The 20,268-nt window shown below is 41.1% G+C and overlaps 1 protein-coding gene across 2 annotated transcripts; it reads right to left on the bottom strand.

The window, feature by feature from the left end:
- Positions 1–4,738: 4,738 nt before the first annotated feature.
- On the bottom strand, positions 4,739–19,084 carry esrrgb (estrogen-related receptor gamma b). Of its 2 annotated transcripts, none has more exons than XM_053642848.1 (7): positions 18,976–19,084; positions 9,347–9,693; positions 8,951–9,067; positions 7,666–7,779; positions 7,366–7,542; positions 6,366–6,635; positions 4,739–6,098 (listed from the first exon to the last, which is right to left on the bottom strand). In XM_053642848.1, exons 2-7 carry the CDS (start codon positions 9,681–9,683, stop codon positions 5,842–5,844), a joined length of 1,272 nt encoding a protein of 423 aa, XP_053498823.1. In that variant the 5' UTR covers positions 9,684–9,693; positions 18,976–19,084; the 3' UTR covers positions 4,739–5,841. The 2 variants fall into 2 exon arrangements, with proteins under 2 accessions (XP_053498823.1, XP_053498814.1); XM_053642839.1 differs by lacking the exon at positions 18,976–19,084 and adding an exon at positions 14,003–14,328.
- Positions 19,085–20,268: the final 1,184 nt, after the last annotated feature.

The following is a 20,268-nucleotide window of genomic DNA, read 5'->3' as shown; positions in this document are numbered from 1 at the left end:
GCTAACTGATTTGATATTTTCTAAATTTTCATAATCTGTCTTTTAGGTGTGTGTCTGTGTGTGTGTGGTGGGGTGGTTGGTTTTGTTTATTTGACTGTTAATTTATATAAAAATAATTATTATAATAAGTATAAAAAAGTATATTAATGCAAATTAACAATATCAGTCTCCACAAACTCTACACACTTCCAGACAATAAACAGATCAACGATTCAGAAGTGCTGTGTCCTTTTACCTTGTTTTTCTCCTCTTGTATGTGTAATGCTTATTCTTCCGCAAATGGATGAATACAGGGCCTTCTGATTAGATATCAGTGCACCAATGTTTCCTGACCAGTAGAGGGCAGTATAGATACATTTGTTACTTTACACATGTACTGTATATTTATGGCATTTGGCAGACACCTTTATCCAGAGCAACTTACATTTTATCTCATTTATCAGACTGAGCAGCTGAGGGGTTAAGGGTCTTGCTCACCACCACTTAATGTATTTGCGTTTCTGTTCTGTACATCTTAACATTGCTGTAAACTTTTCACAAATTCCTGAAACACGATGTCTACGTTGCACAATGATTTTGTTTCGCGATCATTTCAATGAGTAAAAGTCTTTAAAAAGCCCATTTCCAACACAACAACAAAAGCTTGACAATTAGTGCAGAAACAAAGGAACTTACATAACAGTGATAAACAGGGTGAGAGGAGGCACAGGTAAGTGTGATTAGGACATGTGACCGAGTCATGTAACATGCAGTGCCTCATGGGTACTGACAGTATAGTGGTTTAGCTTTCTTTGCTGGCTGTTCATGTTGCATACACATGAAAATGCTGTATTCTTTGATACTTAAAAAAAAAAGAAAGAAAAAAGATACATTACAATGTATGGTTTCTCATAATGGAGGTAAAAGTGTGCCTGCGATTCTGAAATCAACCACTAGAGGCGCAATCTTCACAGGTCAGAAAGTGCAGGAATGCAGTTGGATGATTCGTATCACAGAGGTCAGTTTTTTTTTTTTTTTTTTCACAGTCTCAGCTGACTGTGTGATACAGCGAGATGCTGAGCTTTCACAGAGCTCACTGACATCACCCTCAGAACAGCAAGTCGACTTTAATTGACTATGACACAGAAATGATCAGGCTTTAATAGCTTCATCAGTATTCACGGCTCATGTTTGGACCCTCTGTGTTTTATTAGAGATGTGATTGCACATCAGACCTGAAATCTGCTTATTTGGCTCCATGGACCTCTGTGCTAGTTGTAAAAAATTTTTTAAAAAGTAAACATGTGTTGTGTGTTAACTTAAACCAAGACAAGAGGACAGATTTAGGGCAACCCTTATTGAACAATTTTGAGTGGAGACAAAGTGCGATGCTAAAGAACCTCATGAAAGATACAAAAAAATTATGCAAAAGTGTACCCTGCTGGATTACGGTTTCTATGACCCACCCCTGGAGCCGGGCCTGGTGCTGGTGTTGGAATCAGCAGGCGAGCATCTGGTGACCAGGCCAGGTCAGGATCAGTCCAAAATGGTGATGTGGAGGTTTCTTGTGGGATACAAAATGTAGAGTGGAGGTCAGGAAGCACGTATGTGATGGACAATCTCAGTTGGAGCGGACCCTTAGAAAGAAAAATAGTGGAAAATTGTGGGCGTAAACTGACCTTAAAAGGAGTGAACTGAACTTAAAACTTGAGTATGATGAGGCAGTGAGACAGGTCGAAAAATTGTTCAAAATATGTTACGTCAATAAGACTCTGTTTAAACGCTGTCGTTATCTGATTATCATTTTAGGTATAATTTAAACAACTTTTATAAACTATTTAGACTTAATAGACCAATTTAATACCCAACCTGCAGACGTACCAATTTGCACACATGTTGGTACTTACAACTGGGCAACGTTTAATCGACGATACTCTTAGTTATGTCACTTGCTGACTAACATACAACTTGACTTAAATCTGTATGACTTTTTCAGTTCAGCTCTAGCTCTAGCATCCAATTTATTGACATTGAATGACTAAGCATTTATTCAGAACTGAACTAATATTAATACGCAAGTACTGTAGTCTTTCTTTATCTAACGCTATGTTAGCTCGTTATCAGACAACTGTAACTAGCCATCTAACACAATTCTGAGGAAAATAAAATCTTGGTTGGAGCGAGCAAGCAATTTTGAATTAAACAACTATGTCATTGTGAGTATAGTAACATACTCAGACACCATCAGGTCACTAGATTCACAATTACAGCTACATGTTCTCAAATTGACCAAAAATGTACGAACATCAGTTCCTGTGGTTCTAGATCTATATAAACTGAAAATATAGCAACATCGCAACCCTGGTTTTTGACTAAAAGTCCCCTCCACGAACACAATTCGAACGCTGAATAAAAGTGTCAGCGAAATGCCTAAATGGATCGTGTGCAGGATATGTTACACACTTCAGCGATACCCCTTTGTTAGGTTTTCATTATTCTGCGTCTATCTTGCAAACATGGCAATTTTCACCATGTAAGCGAATCTCAAACGATCCCGATTTAATTACTCCTGCATCATCTCCAATCGGGGAAGAGACAACAGACTGTGAAATTATGATTTTTTTTTTGTAAAAACACACCCGTGTCCAGTGCTCATCTGCTCCTGATTTGACAGAGTGGTAAATTGGGTTTATCGATTATGGACAAGCACTTAGAAGCCGCAGTCGTGCATCTCCACGAGAGATCGAAGTGATTAAATGATCGTATCATCCCTGGCTACGTTCACAATCCTTTCGCTGCGAAGCGATCCAGTGTAATAACCACAATCTCATTATTTAACGAAGCAGCAGCTTACAGTTGGTTGTTGTAAAGTTCTGGAATCTGTTTGAAGCTGTCGAACAGCTGTGACCGTATCACAATGAACGAATTGACTAATTGACACAATGACTAATAAAAAAAACAGTGTTCTGTCCAGTGAATACAATAATCATTACCTGCTATGTTGCTTAGCAACCCAAGCTTACTGTTAACATAAATGTTTATCACCTTGTGGATTAAAAGCAAAAAATTTCCTTACACATGATCAAATCACTGTAACACAAGTCATCTCTTGGCTAATTGCTTTATTAGTAGTAGTAGTAGTGGTAGTAGTAATAGTAGTGGTAGTGATAGTGGTGGTAGTAGTAGTGATAGTGGTATTAGTGGTGGTGGTGGTGGTCGTGGTAGTAGTAGCAGTAATAGTAGTGGTGGTGGTGGTAGTAGTAGTGATAGTGGTATTAGTGGTGGTGGTGGTGGTGGTGGTAGTAGTAGTGGTAGCATTGGTGGTGGTAGTGGTGTTAGTAGTACTGCTAGTAGTGGTAGTAGTAATATCATATTTTTGGTGGGTTTATTGTCATTATTGGCTCATAATCTCCAAATTGTATGCCTACATGATGAACATGACATGGTGTGCAAGCATAAATAATCAGTTTCCATTTAGTAGATTAGAGACTGATTAGTTTTGGAACCCAGAGATAATGCACTTTATGATTAACTCACACACACGCACACAAACACACACACACACACAACCGCTTCCAACACACGGTCAGGAGCGTAAGAGCTCAAACAGTGTGTGTTAGAAGAGCACAGCAGCCCGTGTAGCTCTGAATCCATTCTTATTTCTGTACTACACTTCATGTCCTGTTATAGGAAAAGAATCAGTTTCGGGATGCTCACAGTAACTCCAACCCTAAGAGTTTTATTCGTAATGTATGTTTTTTTGCAAAGCGTTTTCATAGAAACGTCCTTTATGGCATATAAAGGTCCATTTATTTTTTTTCATAGCATATATACCCTTATAGCATCATACCTTTCTGGTACTAGACAATGCGCAGAAAAATGGCATAATTATTGAGGTCTTTACAGGATAGAGTGCCAATAATTTTGAGAGCTGCTCGTGTAGGGTGCTGCTTATGTTCAGCTTTGCCATTTTAACATTGAAACTGCATGTCATTTGTCTTCCCTTTTTCTAAGATGTACCCAATCTTTAATATCAGGTTAGTACTGCCTTTTAATGACGTGTCTATCCTGTTAAAGATTCTGTGTCAGGGCCGTATTCAGAGTCGAGTTAGGCGGACATTCCTCGACACTACACGTAACTATAATCGGACAAAAAGTGCAACGTGTTGTTCATTAATAAAGTAAGAATTGTACGCAAATCACTGTGGTATAATAACACCCTGGTGTTGATTATTGTTCTATAACCGCACGCCCCATCTTGTGTTCTATCTTACATAGCATTGCCCCTTTAATATCCATGAAAATGTTTCTATTGAGTTTTTTTTTTTTTTCGTAATCGGAGACATTGATTATCTTGAAGATAGAAATTGATGGATAAACATATGAATGGGTGAGCTGTAAAAGTAGCAGAGGAGTGCTTGGTCAGCTTATCCTTCAAACCGTAGGCATGTTTTCTTTACACATGGAATGAACCAAAAACGCTGGCATAGCGAATTAAACAGGACGATAGGACGGCCTACATGCTGCACACGTTACAGTTTCAGTATTTTAATACAGTACGTCTTCATCATGGCGCATTTAAAGAATAAAATCCAAACTAATAAGATGCGCTGGATCAAGTGCTATTTTATATCTACTGAATAACGAGAGCGAAGCCATTTTGTTCAATTAAACCAGAGATTAATTAATGTGATCATTACGACTCGGACGATTTATGCAGCAATATATTAGCAATATACTAGATTCCTATTAGGTTTATTTCAATGCTCACCATCTTCTCATCGTATTAGCCTTTTTAATTGATCTTTTTCATACCGTCTCCTGTTTTTTTGTTGTTGTTGTTGCATCATATTACATTTGACAGCAATGACAACCTCTACTTGCTTCTTAATTCCGGACTTTCTGATTCTGGTTTAAAGGCAAGGGCTTGTGTTTAAAGGCACTATTGCAGTACGTCGTCTCGGACACTATTACTCAAGAAGAATCTTGCGACCTTGGAAGAAAATTGACTTAACTAGCCGCGTAAGCCGAGTCTGAATACTTGTAACTTTATCGATGCAACATTCAGACGGAAGTCGCCTACTCCGAATACGGCCCTTAGTGAGCCCACGGTCACGAACTCGAATCTCAGGGCCGTCACAGAACCATCTTATGAGTACTTCTTTTTAAAATAAATTAATAAAACGTGATCTGAGACTACAAAACATTAGGGTTTTTATTTAAGCTCTTCCTCAGAAACTATTATTGCAAGGGAGCTCAAATCATCCTACAATTCCTTACTTCCTTTCTTTGTATGCTTGGTGGTGAGATTTTAGCTCAGCAGTACAACCTTGGAATCTGGTTTAAATTTGCAACACAGAAAAAAAAAAGATCTTCAATATCGATTTCGACAACACAATCATGAACCATCAACAAATACAATGATTAGCAGCAACACCTGCCCCGTCTCCTGTCGATACTTATTACATTCTCATAAATAACACGTCTTTTATTGTGGACAGTATTTTCATGTTTGATGAGTTTCCTGCTAGTTCAAAAGTCAAAGCTTTCCTCGTCAGAGATGAGTTCCCTTTTCTTTGGCAAGCCCGACATCCCGTATCTATCATCGTCTCGTTCTCTTCATATTAAAGCACCAGTGTAAAAAAAGAAAAAGAAAAGTCATCTTAAATTAGCGCAGCAGTGACAGCAACGTGGTGTCTCAAGTCTCAGGTGTGGTTTCTTCGATAAATCATTCCGTTTATGTTTACAATCATTTATACAATCTTCTTCTGTTCCTCTACTATCAACCTTTTAGTTTACATTCTTCGTGGCCTTTGTAAAGCGCTCCGGCGAGGGCGGGGTCAGCTCAGAGCTGTGGTCCAATCAGGGCGAGGGCTGGGTGTTGGCCTCCAGCAGCTCCAGGAAGAGTTTGTGCATGGGCACGCGGCCGTCCTGCTTGATGCTGCAGAAGTACTGCACGGCCTTGGCCGAGGTCTGGCGCAGCAGGGGGAGGGTCATGATCAGTTTGCCCGCCCTGCGCGGGTCGTCACCGTGGCGACGCTGTTCGTAGTCCTGCAGCGCTTCGTGCACGCAGTCCTGCAGCCTTTGGACTGCCGCGATGTCCTCGATGTGCATGGAGTCTGAGACAGAACAAAGGTGGGTTCAGTATTTTAGAAGCTGCGCAAATGTAACCGTGAACAGTCGTACCAAATGTTTTGGTAGCTAAATTAACACAAGCTAGCTAGCATTCATAAACTTCCAATGTTAGCGTGCTGTCATATTTTCCCCATTGTGAACATTAACTGAAGCTCTTGACCTGCATCTGCATGATTGTATGCATTGTGCTGCTGCAACGTGATTGAACTGCCGCACTGCACACTTCAGGAGCACGATGTGTATATTTGTACCTGAGTTGGCGAGCGCAATGGCCTTGAGCGTGACGAACTCCTCCCTCTCGAGGCCCATGGCTCTGTACTTCCTGACGAGCTGCAGTATGGCCGTGTGGAGCTCGAGCAAACCGGTTCGCCTCGCCTGCTCGGCATCCATCACGTAGTCCTCGGCGAACACCAGGCTGTCCCGAGCGTCCAGCGACCGGAAGACCACACGCAGGATCAGGATCTCCATCCATGCACTCTGCAGGAGACGCATCTGGTCTGGCAAAGAGAGACTGGAGAAACCTGGATGAAGAAACAAAGAAGAGAAGGAGAGAGAATTGAGTGTTGGATGTGCAAACTTTGCTATGGTGAAGCTTTCTCTAAGGAGATTTAGGAACGTCATGTTGAGGTCGTGGTAAGTATCAATAAACATCCAGGTTGTAGTATGTGGATTATGTTTGGCTTACAGACTACGCAACTAAACTAGTAGGCTAAACTCGTATGCTAATACGCAAGTATTTAAGTAAGCTAGTATGCAAACGAATTCGTTAAGTGGAGATGAAGTGTGTCGGATTGTGACTGCGCTGCTGTTAGTAGTCTTACTTTAAGGAAAGCAAGGAATCTGCTGATCTGTACAGTGCACACACACACACATACACACACACACACACATACACACACATACACACACACACAAATGCATGCTCACTCACACACCTGGTTTGGAGGGACTTTGTTTTGTAAGCATTAATTTATAGGTGAGTGTCAACATAAAAACAGGTGCCAGCCCATTTAGAGAGAGAGAGAGTGTGTGTGTGTGTGTGTGTGTGTGTGTGTGTGTGTGTGTGTGTGTGTGTGTATGGTTATTTCTGTTGTGAGTGTGTGTCATGTTATTTATCGCTGATAAGGCAGATAGCTTTAGAGAACAAACGTCCACGTCCACTCTGTTAGCAAAAAATAGAGCAAAAAGATGATTAGTATGGGTTAGTGTGTGTGTGTGTGTGTGTGTGTGTGTGTGTGTGTGTGTGTGTACCTGGAAGGTGTTTGGCCCAGCCAATGTTAAGCACCAGTTCTCGATCTGCGAGATCACACAGTGTAGTCAAAGCTTTGATGTCGTCGTCAGGGAGGGCGGGGTCAGGCATGGCGTACACCTTCTCTGGCTCCGCCCCCAACAGGTGAGACACCACCTTGTTCTCGATGTTGTAGGACTCTAAGATGCACACACAGTTTAGTGTATAGTTGTGTAACGTAGTGAAAGTGTAATTGTGTAGTTGAGTGTTGTGTATTTTTTAAGGTGTGTGTGTGTGTGTGTGTGTGTATGTGTGTGTAGTACCTGTGCGTGTTCTCTTGTGTGTTTGTGGTAACTGCATGTTGAGGTAAGAGTTGTCTGAGTTTATGGTGCGTTTGTATTTCTGACGGCCTCCTCGAACTCTGTCTAGGCGCACACCTGAACACACACACACACACACACACACACACACATTAATTAAGAATGCTAACACACTGTGGGAAAAGCATATCATGGGCATTAAACAATATAACGCAGTGTAACACAATCTGGAATTGAAAATGTGTGTGTGTGTGAGAGAGAGAGAGAATCTGAGCGTGTATCGCTGTCTGTGCATGTGTGTGTGTTCTAGGTGTATGCTAAAGTAATAGCCTTTGACAGCTGTTCACTGTGTGTGTGGTTCCTCAGATGCATGAGTGTGTGCGTGCGTGTGCGTGCGTGTATGTGCTTGCTTGTGCGAGTGTGTGTGTGTGTGTGTGTGTGTGTCCTTGAGTTAAAAGGTGCATTATGTTTAAAAGCAGGTGTGAGATTAATTGGATTTCATTATGACTATCGATCTGCGGTGTCGCCTTCGATTAAGCTGTGATGAGTGTCCCGGGTTTTACACTTACGATCCCTCCATCCACTCCCTCTCTTTCTGTCTGTCTTTTTCTGTCTCTCTCTCCATCTCTCTTTCTGCCTGTCTGTCTATGCCTGTATATCTGTCTCTGTGTGTCTCTGTCCCTCTCTCTCTACTTGTCTGTGTGTATCTCTTTCTCTCTGTCTCTTGCTGTTTATTTCTCTCTCTCTCTCGCTCTCTGTGTGTATATCTGTCTCTCTCATTCCCTCTGTCTGTTTCTGTGTATCTTTTTTCTCCCTCTCTCACTGTCTATCTGCCTATCTCTCTGTGCATCTGTCTATCTATTTGTTTCTTACTCTCTCATTCTCTCTATGTGAATATCAATTATTTACTGATCTCTCTCTGTCTATCTGTCTCCCTCTATCTTTGTATATGTCGCTCTTTCTCTGTCTGTCTGTCTCTTTCACTCTCTGTCTATTTGCCTGTCTGTCTTTCTTTTGCATCTGAAAGCATTTTCATTTGTTTTCTCCTCAGCACACCAGCCAACATCAGCCTTAGGTAGGAGGTGTGGCCTAATTGTAGGAGGTGTGGCCTACATACAAGAAGTGTGGCCTACATGTAGCAGGTGTGGCCTAAAGGTAGGAGGCGTGATATAAATGCAAGAGATATGGTCTAAATGTAGGGGGTGTGGCCTAGAATTATGCTGTGAAATGTTACTTTTTTTGCTTTTTATACACACACACTCACACACACATGCACACACACACTCACCCTCTCGCAGCATGCCCACTGAGATGCACTTGGTGAAGCGGCAGGCCTGACAGGATTTCCTCCTCCTCTTAGTAATCTCACACTCACTGCTCGCTGGACACGTGTATTCAATACTGCCTAGAGAGAGAGAGAGAGAATACAGCATTGCTGAAGTGTAAATGGATGTGGTGCAGCAGAGTGCTAAGCAACCGGAAGGATGACCACGTGAAAGTTCTGGTTGTATTTGCAGTATACAGTATTATTGCTGTATACGCCAGTGTGTTACGCTACAGGGGAACATATTGTTTGTCTCAGTTTGAAGTAAAAAAAAAAAAGTCATTATGTCAACTAACATGTTCTTGAATTACGTCAAAATCCTGCAGTACACCCCGAGAGGTTTTATTTTCATGTCCGAACCTTGAATAGTGCGTTTGAAGAAGGCTTTGCAGGCCTCGCAGGACGCCACGCCGTAATGAAACCCGGACGCGACGTCTCCACACACCAAACACAGGCGCTTGGGCCCCGAGCTCCCTTCAAACTCACTCTTCACCTGCAGCTCGGGAACCGAACCAGGCCTAAGCCCCGCCCCTGGGGTAAGATATGAACCTGGTGAGGCCACGCCCCCACGGTCACCCCTCGTTACGGAGCCGTAGCTGTCCGACGACGATCCTTCAGGACTGTGCTGCATCAGGGAGGCGGGGCTCGCGGGCTCGGCCTTGATGAAGGCTTGATGATGACCGCTGATGGGCATCATATCCAGGAAGCTGTAGAGGAAAAGTACGAGTGTAATGAATAACGCAGCACAAAAGACTTTTTTTTTTTTCTTTTTTTTTCTTTCAGGAAAGATAATTTTGCAGAATGACGGAAATCCCTGAAAAAAATTTCCGTCGTGTCAGCTTGAAAATTCCGCTTTAAAAGCAGGAAATGAGAGAAACACCTCGCACGTGACAGCTAGGCGGCTTCGTTCTCACAGAAATCACCTCCCACTTTCCCACGTCTGGATTCCACTCATGTTTACAGTACACACACACACACACACACTATTACTAGACCATACCTGTTAATACCTGTCCATTAGCATTCAACCATCTCTATCTCTCTCTCTCTCTCTCTCTCTCTGTGTCTCTCTGTCTCTCTCTCACACACACACACACACACACACACAACATCTGGAAGGCTGCCAGTAACGTGAGGCTAAAGCTGATTTGGCTTTTCTGTGGGAACTAGCCGATTTAGACCTGACTGACCTGGACGGCAATCCCATAAGTCTCTTTCCACCACTTCTGCCTGAGAAACACACACACACACACACACACACACACACACACACACACACACACATGCACACACTTTACTCCTACCCATGCACCATGCAAGCAAAAAACAATTCCACACTCACACTCGTTTACACAATGTTGTCTGTAAATCCCACACACTGACATGCTTTTTCTTTTGTTTAGTACATATCACGTATATCACGTATCGTAGAAATGCCTTCAAGAATTATTCTACAGCGTGATCTTGTCGTACTGACGTCCAGCGCTAACTCTAGCTACCTTCAGCTAACCGAATCTTCAGCTAATATAATATCACCGAAGTCTCGATTTGTTCACTGCGACGCAGGAAACGAGACGTTCTCGCCCTCTCTCTTCAGTCTCCTCACGTCATCCTAACCTTTACCAGGATAAAGTCATGCTAACGGATTTGCGTGCCAGGTCCGGAACATTATCAGTCGCTCAAAAACGTCTTTAATGCGCGCCGCGTTTCCGCCGACCCTTTCCTCGTATCTATCTATTGTTCTCGTTCCTCGAGTCCCGTGCAAACCGCGTGTGAGGTTGTCGCGTCTGCGGCGGAACGCGCGTGTTTGCTTTTCCACTTTTATCTGATAAGACTGGACCTGTGGCGTACAATGATTCCAGGGTTCTTTCCAAAAGATTTGAATACACACCTGTACACTCTTAAAGTCTTTAAACGGTTCTTTGTTTCCTGAAGAACACTCTGTCGTAGGGTTCTACGTAGAGCTTGGTTTTATTGATTTTCTCACATAGGCTAGAATTCTAATTTCATCGGTCAATTCAAACTGGACATTTGCAGCCTTTGGTCTTAGAATAAAGGAGGGGGTTGGGTTTGGTTTTTTTTTTAGGATTGTTAAAGATTGACGTATTTTCACCGCCAAGCTGAAAAAAGTTTGACTTTTCGTAAAACAAAAGAGAGACCAATCAGGTCACAAGAAGCGAGAGGGAAAAAATACATGGAGGATATAGTGTTATGTGCGTTCGAGTCCTTCTGGGAAGTTCGTATTTTGGGAAGTCGGGAAGTCGTAACTACGATGTCAGGTGCGTTCAAGATGGCGAACCATTTCTCTCCTATAGGTGCTTAAATGTTAAAGAGGTTAAACAGGTGCTCCATATACCAAACTCATAACACCTCAAATCAGCTTCGGAGGCGAGTAAACATTCAATTTCGACAAATTTACCGTCGACTACAGATGTCCGTTGATTCCGACACATTTTCTTACTGATGCGCCACCGACTCAAGGAAAATCCAGAGTTTCCACTACTCGTAATAACGACTTTGTAGTGGCGTTCACGTGCGTTCGACTCGTAAAATCCGATCTTTCCGACAGCACTTGAACGCACCATTAGCGAGGGAATATGAGGAGGTTTGCAAGGTATTTTGTTGACTGTATCCCAACGTAACTAAAAAACGATAGCTCAGAGCTCTAGTGATGTTCTTCCACCACGGTTACAGCGAAGGCGAAGAAAGTCCTGATCACCAGATTTACACCAAACTGTACTTCATCTGCATGACTTGATCATTTGATAATGAATCAAATCTAGAGAGCGAGCTAGACTGGTTAGCTAACTGCTACGAGCTAGGACTGGCAAGAGCGTTGTTATGATTATTATACAGTGTGCACGTTACGTTGCTGCTCATGTTCTATATACAGTAGAAATACTCAGTTGAGGGATTCTACGCAGATGCTTTAAAGTTTTCTCCACACTATAGGGCTCTAGATGTACCTACATTCAGGAAGTACTTGTCTAAAATAAGGGTCTGAAGGGTCTTTCTTTCCTTCACAGAAAGCTGCATACAGCTTTCCTCAAAAAGCTAATCACGGTCCGGGGATGTGTCGTAACCTCTTACCGCTGTGCTAAAGCGGGCCGTGTTCATTTTCAGGTGAACGATGAATATTAAAGGTTCCGCACCAGTGACGAGGAAAGGTATCGTTGAGCACTTTATTGTGAGAGTGTTCACACGGGCCAACGCCGTCTCATTCGAACACGCTGAGCTTTAACACTGAGCTGCTCAGCTCGTTGGCAGACGGATAGACGGATAGTAAAGAGGCGTACGGCTAATCCGTCCTAAGAGAGCGATTTGGCAGCGCTGGGATTTGAACTCGCAGTCTTCTTCTGCCTATTTAACAAAACAAAGAAAAGAAAAAACATTCAAAAGGGTCAGGGTGGATCCGGAGTCTATCCCGGGGCTTGAGGTGGGAATACACACTGGATGAGTCCATCGCAAGGCACCATGCACACACACTCGGATTCACGCTTCATTTAGCATAGCCAAGCCACCTGACATGTTTTCAAGAGGTGGGAGGATACTAGAGAAGACTGAGGACTCATCATTTCCCCCACATGTAGTTGATTTTATAGAAGACATGTATAAGCGACACTTAAAAGCGACCAGATTAGCCTCAACACACACTCGTCTTGAGACACCGTATGTTTTGTACGTGGAATGTAAATTGCAGACATTTTCCCATTCAAATTCTAGGCCACACCCATTTACCTGAGGAAGTGATGATGCCAAACTATGTGTTAAACCGTAGGGGTCTGGGGTTATTTTGGCTGTTTTTGTATGCTATTGACATATATAGAAAACTTTTGGAAAATGTTTACCATGCAAGTGGTATTAATTCAGCACAACTTAGCCAATAAGGACCTGACCATACTTTTTCACTTAAGCACAATAAACCAAAAAACAAACAATGGCAAAGATATTTCCAATAAGTGCAAAAACCATCCTGTGTCAGTTTTTATCCGTTTTAATGTACTATATTTCTGTTTTCACGTGGTCGATTGACACCAAACAAAAGCCCACACTTTCGACCCAAGAACAGTATCTGCTTTGGGGTTGTTTTTTTTTGCGACGTTGACTTTTTAATTACATGACTTGACGCAACATGTGTGTTAAGGAAGAAAGTTAATAGACACAAAATATACGTGTCATAAAGTGCCAGAACCGACACCAGCCAGGTCGAGGCACTGAACCACTCCACAAAGACGTTTAAGGAGAGTTTAAGGAGAGCAATGCTAGACTGGTAGGCCTAGTTATAAACTTCTCTTACTTGTTAGCTGCATTCGCTTCATAGGTCTAGACAAGACAAGTGTCCAACGTGTCCCGGACTAGATTTGGGATAAAAAGGACTTCATGTGCTTACATGAGCGTTTTCCACCAAACCACTCCTTTAAAGAGACGACACACTTGTGCATATATAATGAGGGTGAGAGGAAACACTCCAAAGCAGTTGAAGACGACTGCAGTCAAGAGTGAGGAAGAGAAATGATAGTCTTACTATACAGCATGAAAAGATATATGATTATAGCAAGGGTGGAGATTTTCCATCGTGTGTGTGTGTGTGTGTGATATATATGATCTCTTGTCATATTAAAAGCATTTTGATATATGAACAATTATTTCATCCATACATTCAGCAGCCATCAATTCTGGCATGAACAGAGTGGTCTGTGTGTGTGTGTGTGTGTGTGTGTGTGTGTGTGTGTGTGTGTGTTCTATTAACACACACTGTTAATGTGACCCCAAAAAAGTTATTAACCTTTAACAGGAGGTAGATTTATACTGAAGGATGAGCACAGTGAGAGAGAGAGAGAGAGAGAGAGAGAGAGAGAGAGAGAGAGAGATTACTGACTGAATAGAATTAAATGAATGGATATGACAATAGTGTAAAAGAAAGTGCAAAACAAAAAAAAAAGCAATATACAAAAATACAAACCTGACACTTTATTGATGAAGAAGAAGAAGAAAAGTGAAAAAGGAAACACTTACTCGCGCTGATAAAGCTCCACTAGATCCATGAAGAAACACAAGCTGTGGTCATACTCTGTTTAAAATATATATTTTAAAACGTTTTATGCTCTTAAATTAGTTTGTGTGTGTGTGTGTGTGTGTGCTTTTCCCATAAAGTTTATGAGAGATATGTTGAGCTGTGGTGCGTCTCGCGCTCAGCCAGAAGAGAAGAGTGCATTCTCACAGCTCGAGCGCCAAGGCAACGCGACCTGTGTGCTCATACATATTCATGAGCTCATTTGCATATTCTGCGCTCCAGCTAATAGGATGAAGCAGATATGTGTAAGGGGCGGGCGGAATGCATAACGGCCGAGAGAGAGAGAGAGAGGAAAGGAGGGATAAAAAGAAAGCCAGGAAGCTGGAAAGAACTGAGAGAAAGAGATGAACAAGTCTTGCTTGTCCTAATAGTAATAATAATAATAATAATAATAATAATAATAATAATAATACACTTTATTTAGATAGCACCTTTCATAGAACTCAATATGCTTTAGTAAAAATAGTAAAATAGGCAAATAGATAATATAATACAATGTAGTAAATAATAGTAGTGAGTAGAAGTGAAGAAGAATAGGAAGAAGGCAAAAATAAGAACAGTATAAATTATTACATCCATTCATCCATCCATCCATTTTCTATACCGCTTATCCTACAGGGTCGTGGGGAACCTGGAGCCTATCCCAGGGAGCATGGGGCACAAGGCGGGGTACACCCTGGACAGGGTACCAATCCATCGCAGGGCACAATCACATACACACTCACACACACATTGATACACTACACACACTTTAGCATGCCAATCAGCCAACCATGCATGTGTGTGGACTGGAGGAGGAAACCGGAGAACTTGGAGGAAACCCCTGCAGCACAGGGAGAACATGCAAACTCACAGGGCACACACATGGCTGCGGCAGAGATTTAGCCCCCAACCCTGGAGAAGTGAGGCGAATGTGCTAACCACTAGTATTACAAATATATATAATTAAAAAGTGTGAAAAAATAAGTATAAAAATACAATCACCAAAAGTGAAGTGAAAATAAAAGCAAAGTAAAAGCAAGGCAAATTCATCCATCCATCCATCCATCCGTTTCCTAGAGCGCTTATCCTACACATCCTGCAGCTGCGCAACTCTCAGAGCTCACTTGCATCCGTGTCGGTAAAAGTGTCGCGTCGCCACTTTGACCGCAAATGATGATGACACAATAAATAACATTTTAATGTCACTAGTTAAAGACGGTATCACGTCACAGTTTGAATGAATTACACGGGCTGGATGCTTGTGGTTAAGTGTTCTTCTTTGTGTCGTGTATAAACAACTACAACAACAAAAAAATAAAATGACAGGGTTTGAGGTTGTTATATGCCACTATTATTGTCGTTACTGATGTATTTGTCCTTATTGTTATTGTTCGTGTTATTAGTAATTGTTCACGGCAGCGTGTCATGTATACAACATACAGTCATGCCGGTGAGGAAGGTTTGAATTAAGGAAGAGTGAGGTTTAAAGGAAGGGCAATTATTTAGGGTAAAGTCCAATATTGTGGTGTAAACCTGGGATAAAAAACTGAAGAAACACAAAACACACACACACAGAGTAACTTGGCATTTTCAGCTGCACTTAAAGAAAGATCTGAGCTTCAGATCAGTGTTTCCTGAAAGCATCGTGCTTTTGTTCGTGATCAGATAACAGCACTGATAAGCAGCTGTTTTTCTATCGAGACTACAGGCTAATTAGATGGAGATTTAGACGGCGGTGTTTACTTTCTCAGATTAGACCGTGTTTACGTACACACGAAACGCACTGCCAGCACGGGCTTAAAAGAGCAGCTCGGGCCATTTTACACAATTTTTCTCCTTTCCTACGAACGCGGTCCGTCAGCTAAGACGTGTTTGAGGCCTGACGTTTTTAACAGCCACCTTGTTGAACTCTGGATTCCGATTGGTCAGCAGCTCGGACAATAGCGTAGGTTTATTTCAACCTATAGTTTCCATAGCAACAACCTGTGGTGTTGAAGTTTTCTTTAAGGAGAAAGCTAGTTTAGTTCATGTTTACAGAAGGAGTCTCCAGTGTTCGTGTCAGAGGTAAAGCTAAAAGTCGTTTGAAGTTTTCCAACATGTTCAGGGTAGAGGAGTTTTTACGTTTTGTGGTTTCATGGTAAAAACAGATAAAAGACAACCTGTCTTAAGAGAGGGGCAAAAAAGAGTCAAGAGACGACACGAATGCTCGTAGCTGCTGTAATGTAAACGTTGCGCAACATTAAATGTAACTATAAACGGATAAAAAAGTACAACGTGTTGTTCTTTTAAAATTGCTGTGGTATAAGGGGAATAAAACACTTGCTGGGGTGGGTACAGTAACTCCACGTTTGCCTTCATCACTCCACCCCATCGCTGATTAGTTTCCTATAACAGCAATGACACGGAGAGTGTTCGAACTTCAATAAACCGTGTCGTTCAGGTCAGTAACACCATTTGTATATCAGATTGGAACAGATTTTTTTCAGTTTTTTATTCCATTTTATATTCTGTATACAGTTGAGGTCATACGTTTACACACGTGTTGAAGTGTTAACAGTTTAAAAAAAAAAAAATGAAGCGTGATAGTCCTGCCCTGAACAAGCCCTTTCACACGCTTTTCCAGAATCTTCTGCATACTTGACCGCTTTCCAACAGTCACTATATGATGTTTAGATCCATCTTTTCACACTGAGGACAACCGAGGGACTCGTACACAACTATTACAAAAGGTGCAAACGTTCACTGACGCTCAAGAAGGCAACACGGGTTTGTGGGGGGGGTGGTGGTAAACTTTTGAACAGGATGATCGGTGTAAATCATTATTATTATTATTTTGTTTAAATATCTATATATATTTTTTTCATTTAGTACCACCCTTCAGACAAAATAATAACAATTTATGCTGATCGTCCTGTTCACCCTGCTATTATTATTATTAGTAGTAGTAGTAGTAGTAGTAGTATTTACGTACTCATGGTTCTCCAGGACCAGGTTAGTTAAAAATAATAATTATAATACATTTTGAAACCTAATTATACAACGACAGCTTATCTTTTACAAAACACCACGCAATTTTAAAGACAATACCCCTAAATGTGTCTTTGTTGATTAACTCCATTTGAGGCAAGAAGGAAACGTGTGTACATTTTCTTTTCGGTCCTCGTAGAGATCACGCTAACGAGTAAGTACGCACTGATGCAGCCCTTACTGAGTGCGCATTCATGCAAACTAGTGTGAAAGATGAGATCGTGATGACCAAGAAGTTTTATCAGCAACGACACAACGGAAAAGAAATGACGGAGTGATTCATCCAACAACAAAAAAAAAAAACCGTGTAAAAGGTGATGCATTAACACGTGGTCGGAAACGTCAACAGTGTGAACGCAGGTGTCTTTGATCCAATACAAAGAGCTCTATCAGAAATACTTCCTATCCTAGGCCATAAGGTGACATTACAACACACACACACACACACACACACTTACTTCTGTCTGAGGTACAACATTAAAGCCTACTCCACTTTACTCCAGTACACACTGTAACTGATATCTGATGACTGATAACACACACACACACACACACACACACACACAGGCTTCTGTTACAAACACCATTATAATTTTTTTCTCAATGATTAAGGAACTAAGTGTGTGTGTGTACACAGCCTTTATTCTGCGGATGTAAACATGGACTTGCTAAGCCCGCACACACACACACACACACACACACACACACACACACACACACACACACACACACACATGCACATGACAGCTATCTTTGCTTTCAGTATGAATGGCTTCTTTTCTTTATTTTAGATGTCTGTTTGAAATCCATTTGTCTTTACTGTGCAAATATTCTTCTTTTTGTTTGTTTGTTTGTTTGTTTGTTTTACAATTGTTCTCATATGTACAAATCCAAAAACCAGCGGTGTTTGCGAACGTTCCTCGTGGTGCGTTCATCATAAAATGTCCATTCTTCACAGCTTTGAACATTTCGAATAACTTTACAAGTCACGACACGATGCCGAAGTTTCCACCTACGTTAAAAAAAAAAATTGTTAGCTATTGATTCTAAGTGTGAACAGCGTAAATTTCAATGTACGGAGTCCATTTTCCTCAAATCTGAGGAAAGTCCCGATACTCGGAGGCCTTGTCTCATTTCCGTATGTCCATATAAATGACCGTTAGCTAAATTGTTCACAGGAGTTAGCTAGCTGTATCGTTGCCTAGCAACAGGCCTGTCACAACTCTTAAACAAAGCGTGTCGAAAAGTCACAAGCACAAATTCATTCAAAAAAAATTTGCAGAACGTGCGTAACGGTTTCATGTCGATGTTCATACGAATTTTATACGCATTTATCTCATTTATACGCATATATCGAATTTTATACGCATTTCGAGAAAGCGAACGAATGTGTTTTGTGGATATTCCACGTCATTAAATGTAACTATAAATGGACAGAAAGTACAATATGTTGTTCTTTAATTCATGAAACGTTATTCATGAGTCGTTTCGCAGCAAATTGCTCTGGTGTAAGAGGAATATATAACATAACCTCATGGTGGAAACAATAACTTGATTACTTTCCTATAACAGCATGAGTTTTATTCCATTTTTATTGGTTGTAAATGTGATGCTGAAATCTTAGAGCTCAATATCAGACTGTTTTTTTTTTGTTTGTTTTTTTTCAGACATCATATTTTTTTTTACAGGTTTTATTTTTCACGCTTCGAGGCAGATTCGCCCGCAGTGGACATTTGTCGGAGCTGATTCATGCCTTTGTTGACTGTAAAGCCTTGTATTGGAGGAAAATGTGCTACATAAATAAAGACTAACCAGAGAACCCGATATGAGGGCGCATGTGAAGGTCACTCACATTGTTATAAGTAAAGACAAGAGCAAACAGTTATGATGTGAAAGAGCAACTTACGATTGAAACAGTATACAAACCAAGCCTGAAGCTGAGACGCTCAGGGTTAAGAGCTTTCCTCAAGGTCCTGGGATTCGAACTCATAACCTTCTGGGCATTAGTGCGGAACATTAAACATCAGATCCATACGAAGGAGAGATATATATATATACACACACACACACACTATATATATATATATATATATATTTTTTTTTTTTTTTTTTTTTTTTTTAATTATAGGTATATAAATCTGGATTAAGAAGTCTGGATCGGGAGACCTTAAAAGAAAATATTTCTAAATAATTTTTATATTTACACCAAAATTACCATTAAAATTGACACATATTATTGCTTATTAGTGTGTAAAAAAAAACTTTATGGCTCAAGATCTTATCCCAAAATTGTCACATACTGTAGAACCTTCATTTCAAGATCTTCCAAAATCTCTCCATCCGCCATATAGAAGAAAAAATACATACTGTTTGTCTGTTAAAGCATTAAAGCCACTTTAATAGGAACAATGAACCAATAATCCGAATAGCCAATCAAGTGGCAGCTGCACAATGCATTAAATCATGCAGATACAAGTCAAGTCAAGAGAGCGTTAATGTTCACATCAAACATCGGAATGTTAGTGAATCTTAGTGAAGTTTTGCTGATCTGCTGATCTCCTGGGATGTTCACACATGGCAGTCTCTAGAGTTTATACAGAATGGCGTGTAAAACAAAAAACATCCAGTGAGCAGCAGTATTCTGGGGGGAATACTGATATGAGAGAGAGAGAGAAAGAGTTAGAACGGCCAGACTGAATGACCGCGAGGTGAAAGTGAGGATATGGTAACTCAGATCACCAGTCTATACAACCGTGACAAGCAGAAAAGCATCTCGGAATACACCCTAGCAGTCACTTACACTTACATTTACACCAGCTGACTCGTTCGCCTTTAACATCTTCATTACAGAAAAATGAGATGGAAATATTCTCCCTTTAGATTTTATATAGTTCTGAACTTTTGGGAGAATTCACATCTTTTACTTACTGTATGTTTGCATCTTTAGCATGTTTAGGATTAATATTTGAGGACTTCTGCTGTAGAGCACATCAAAACATGCAGCTTTATGGGTCGGGACTTTGACAGGACATTGGATTTGAACAAGAGTCCTGTCACTACTAGATGACATCCCACACACACACACACACACACACACACACACACACACACACATACACACTAAGGGAGATTAAATGAGCTTGATTCACTTAAACCATAAGCACGCATGCTCAGGCATTCGGTGATCTTAATCTGCTTA

This window comes from Ictalurus furcatus, chromosome 2 (genome assembly GCF_023375685.1).
Source record: "Ictalurus furcatus strain D&B chromosome 2, Billie_1.0, whole genome shotgun sequence".
In the NCBI taxonomy this organism is placed as follows: Eukaryota; Metazoa; Chordata; class Actinopteri; order Siluriformes; family Ictaluridae; genus Ictalurus; species Ictalurus furcatus.
This window is presented reverse-complemented; position numbering and strand designations above follow the sequence as displayed.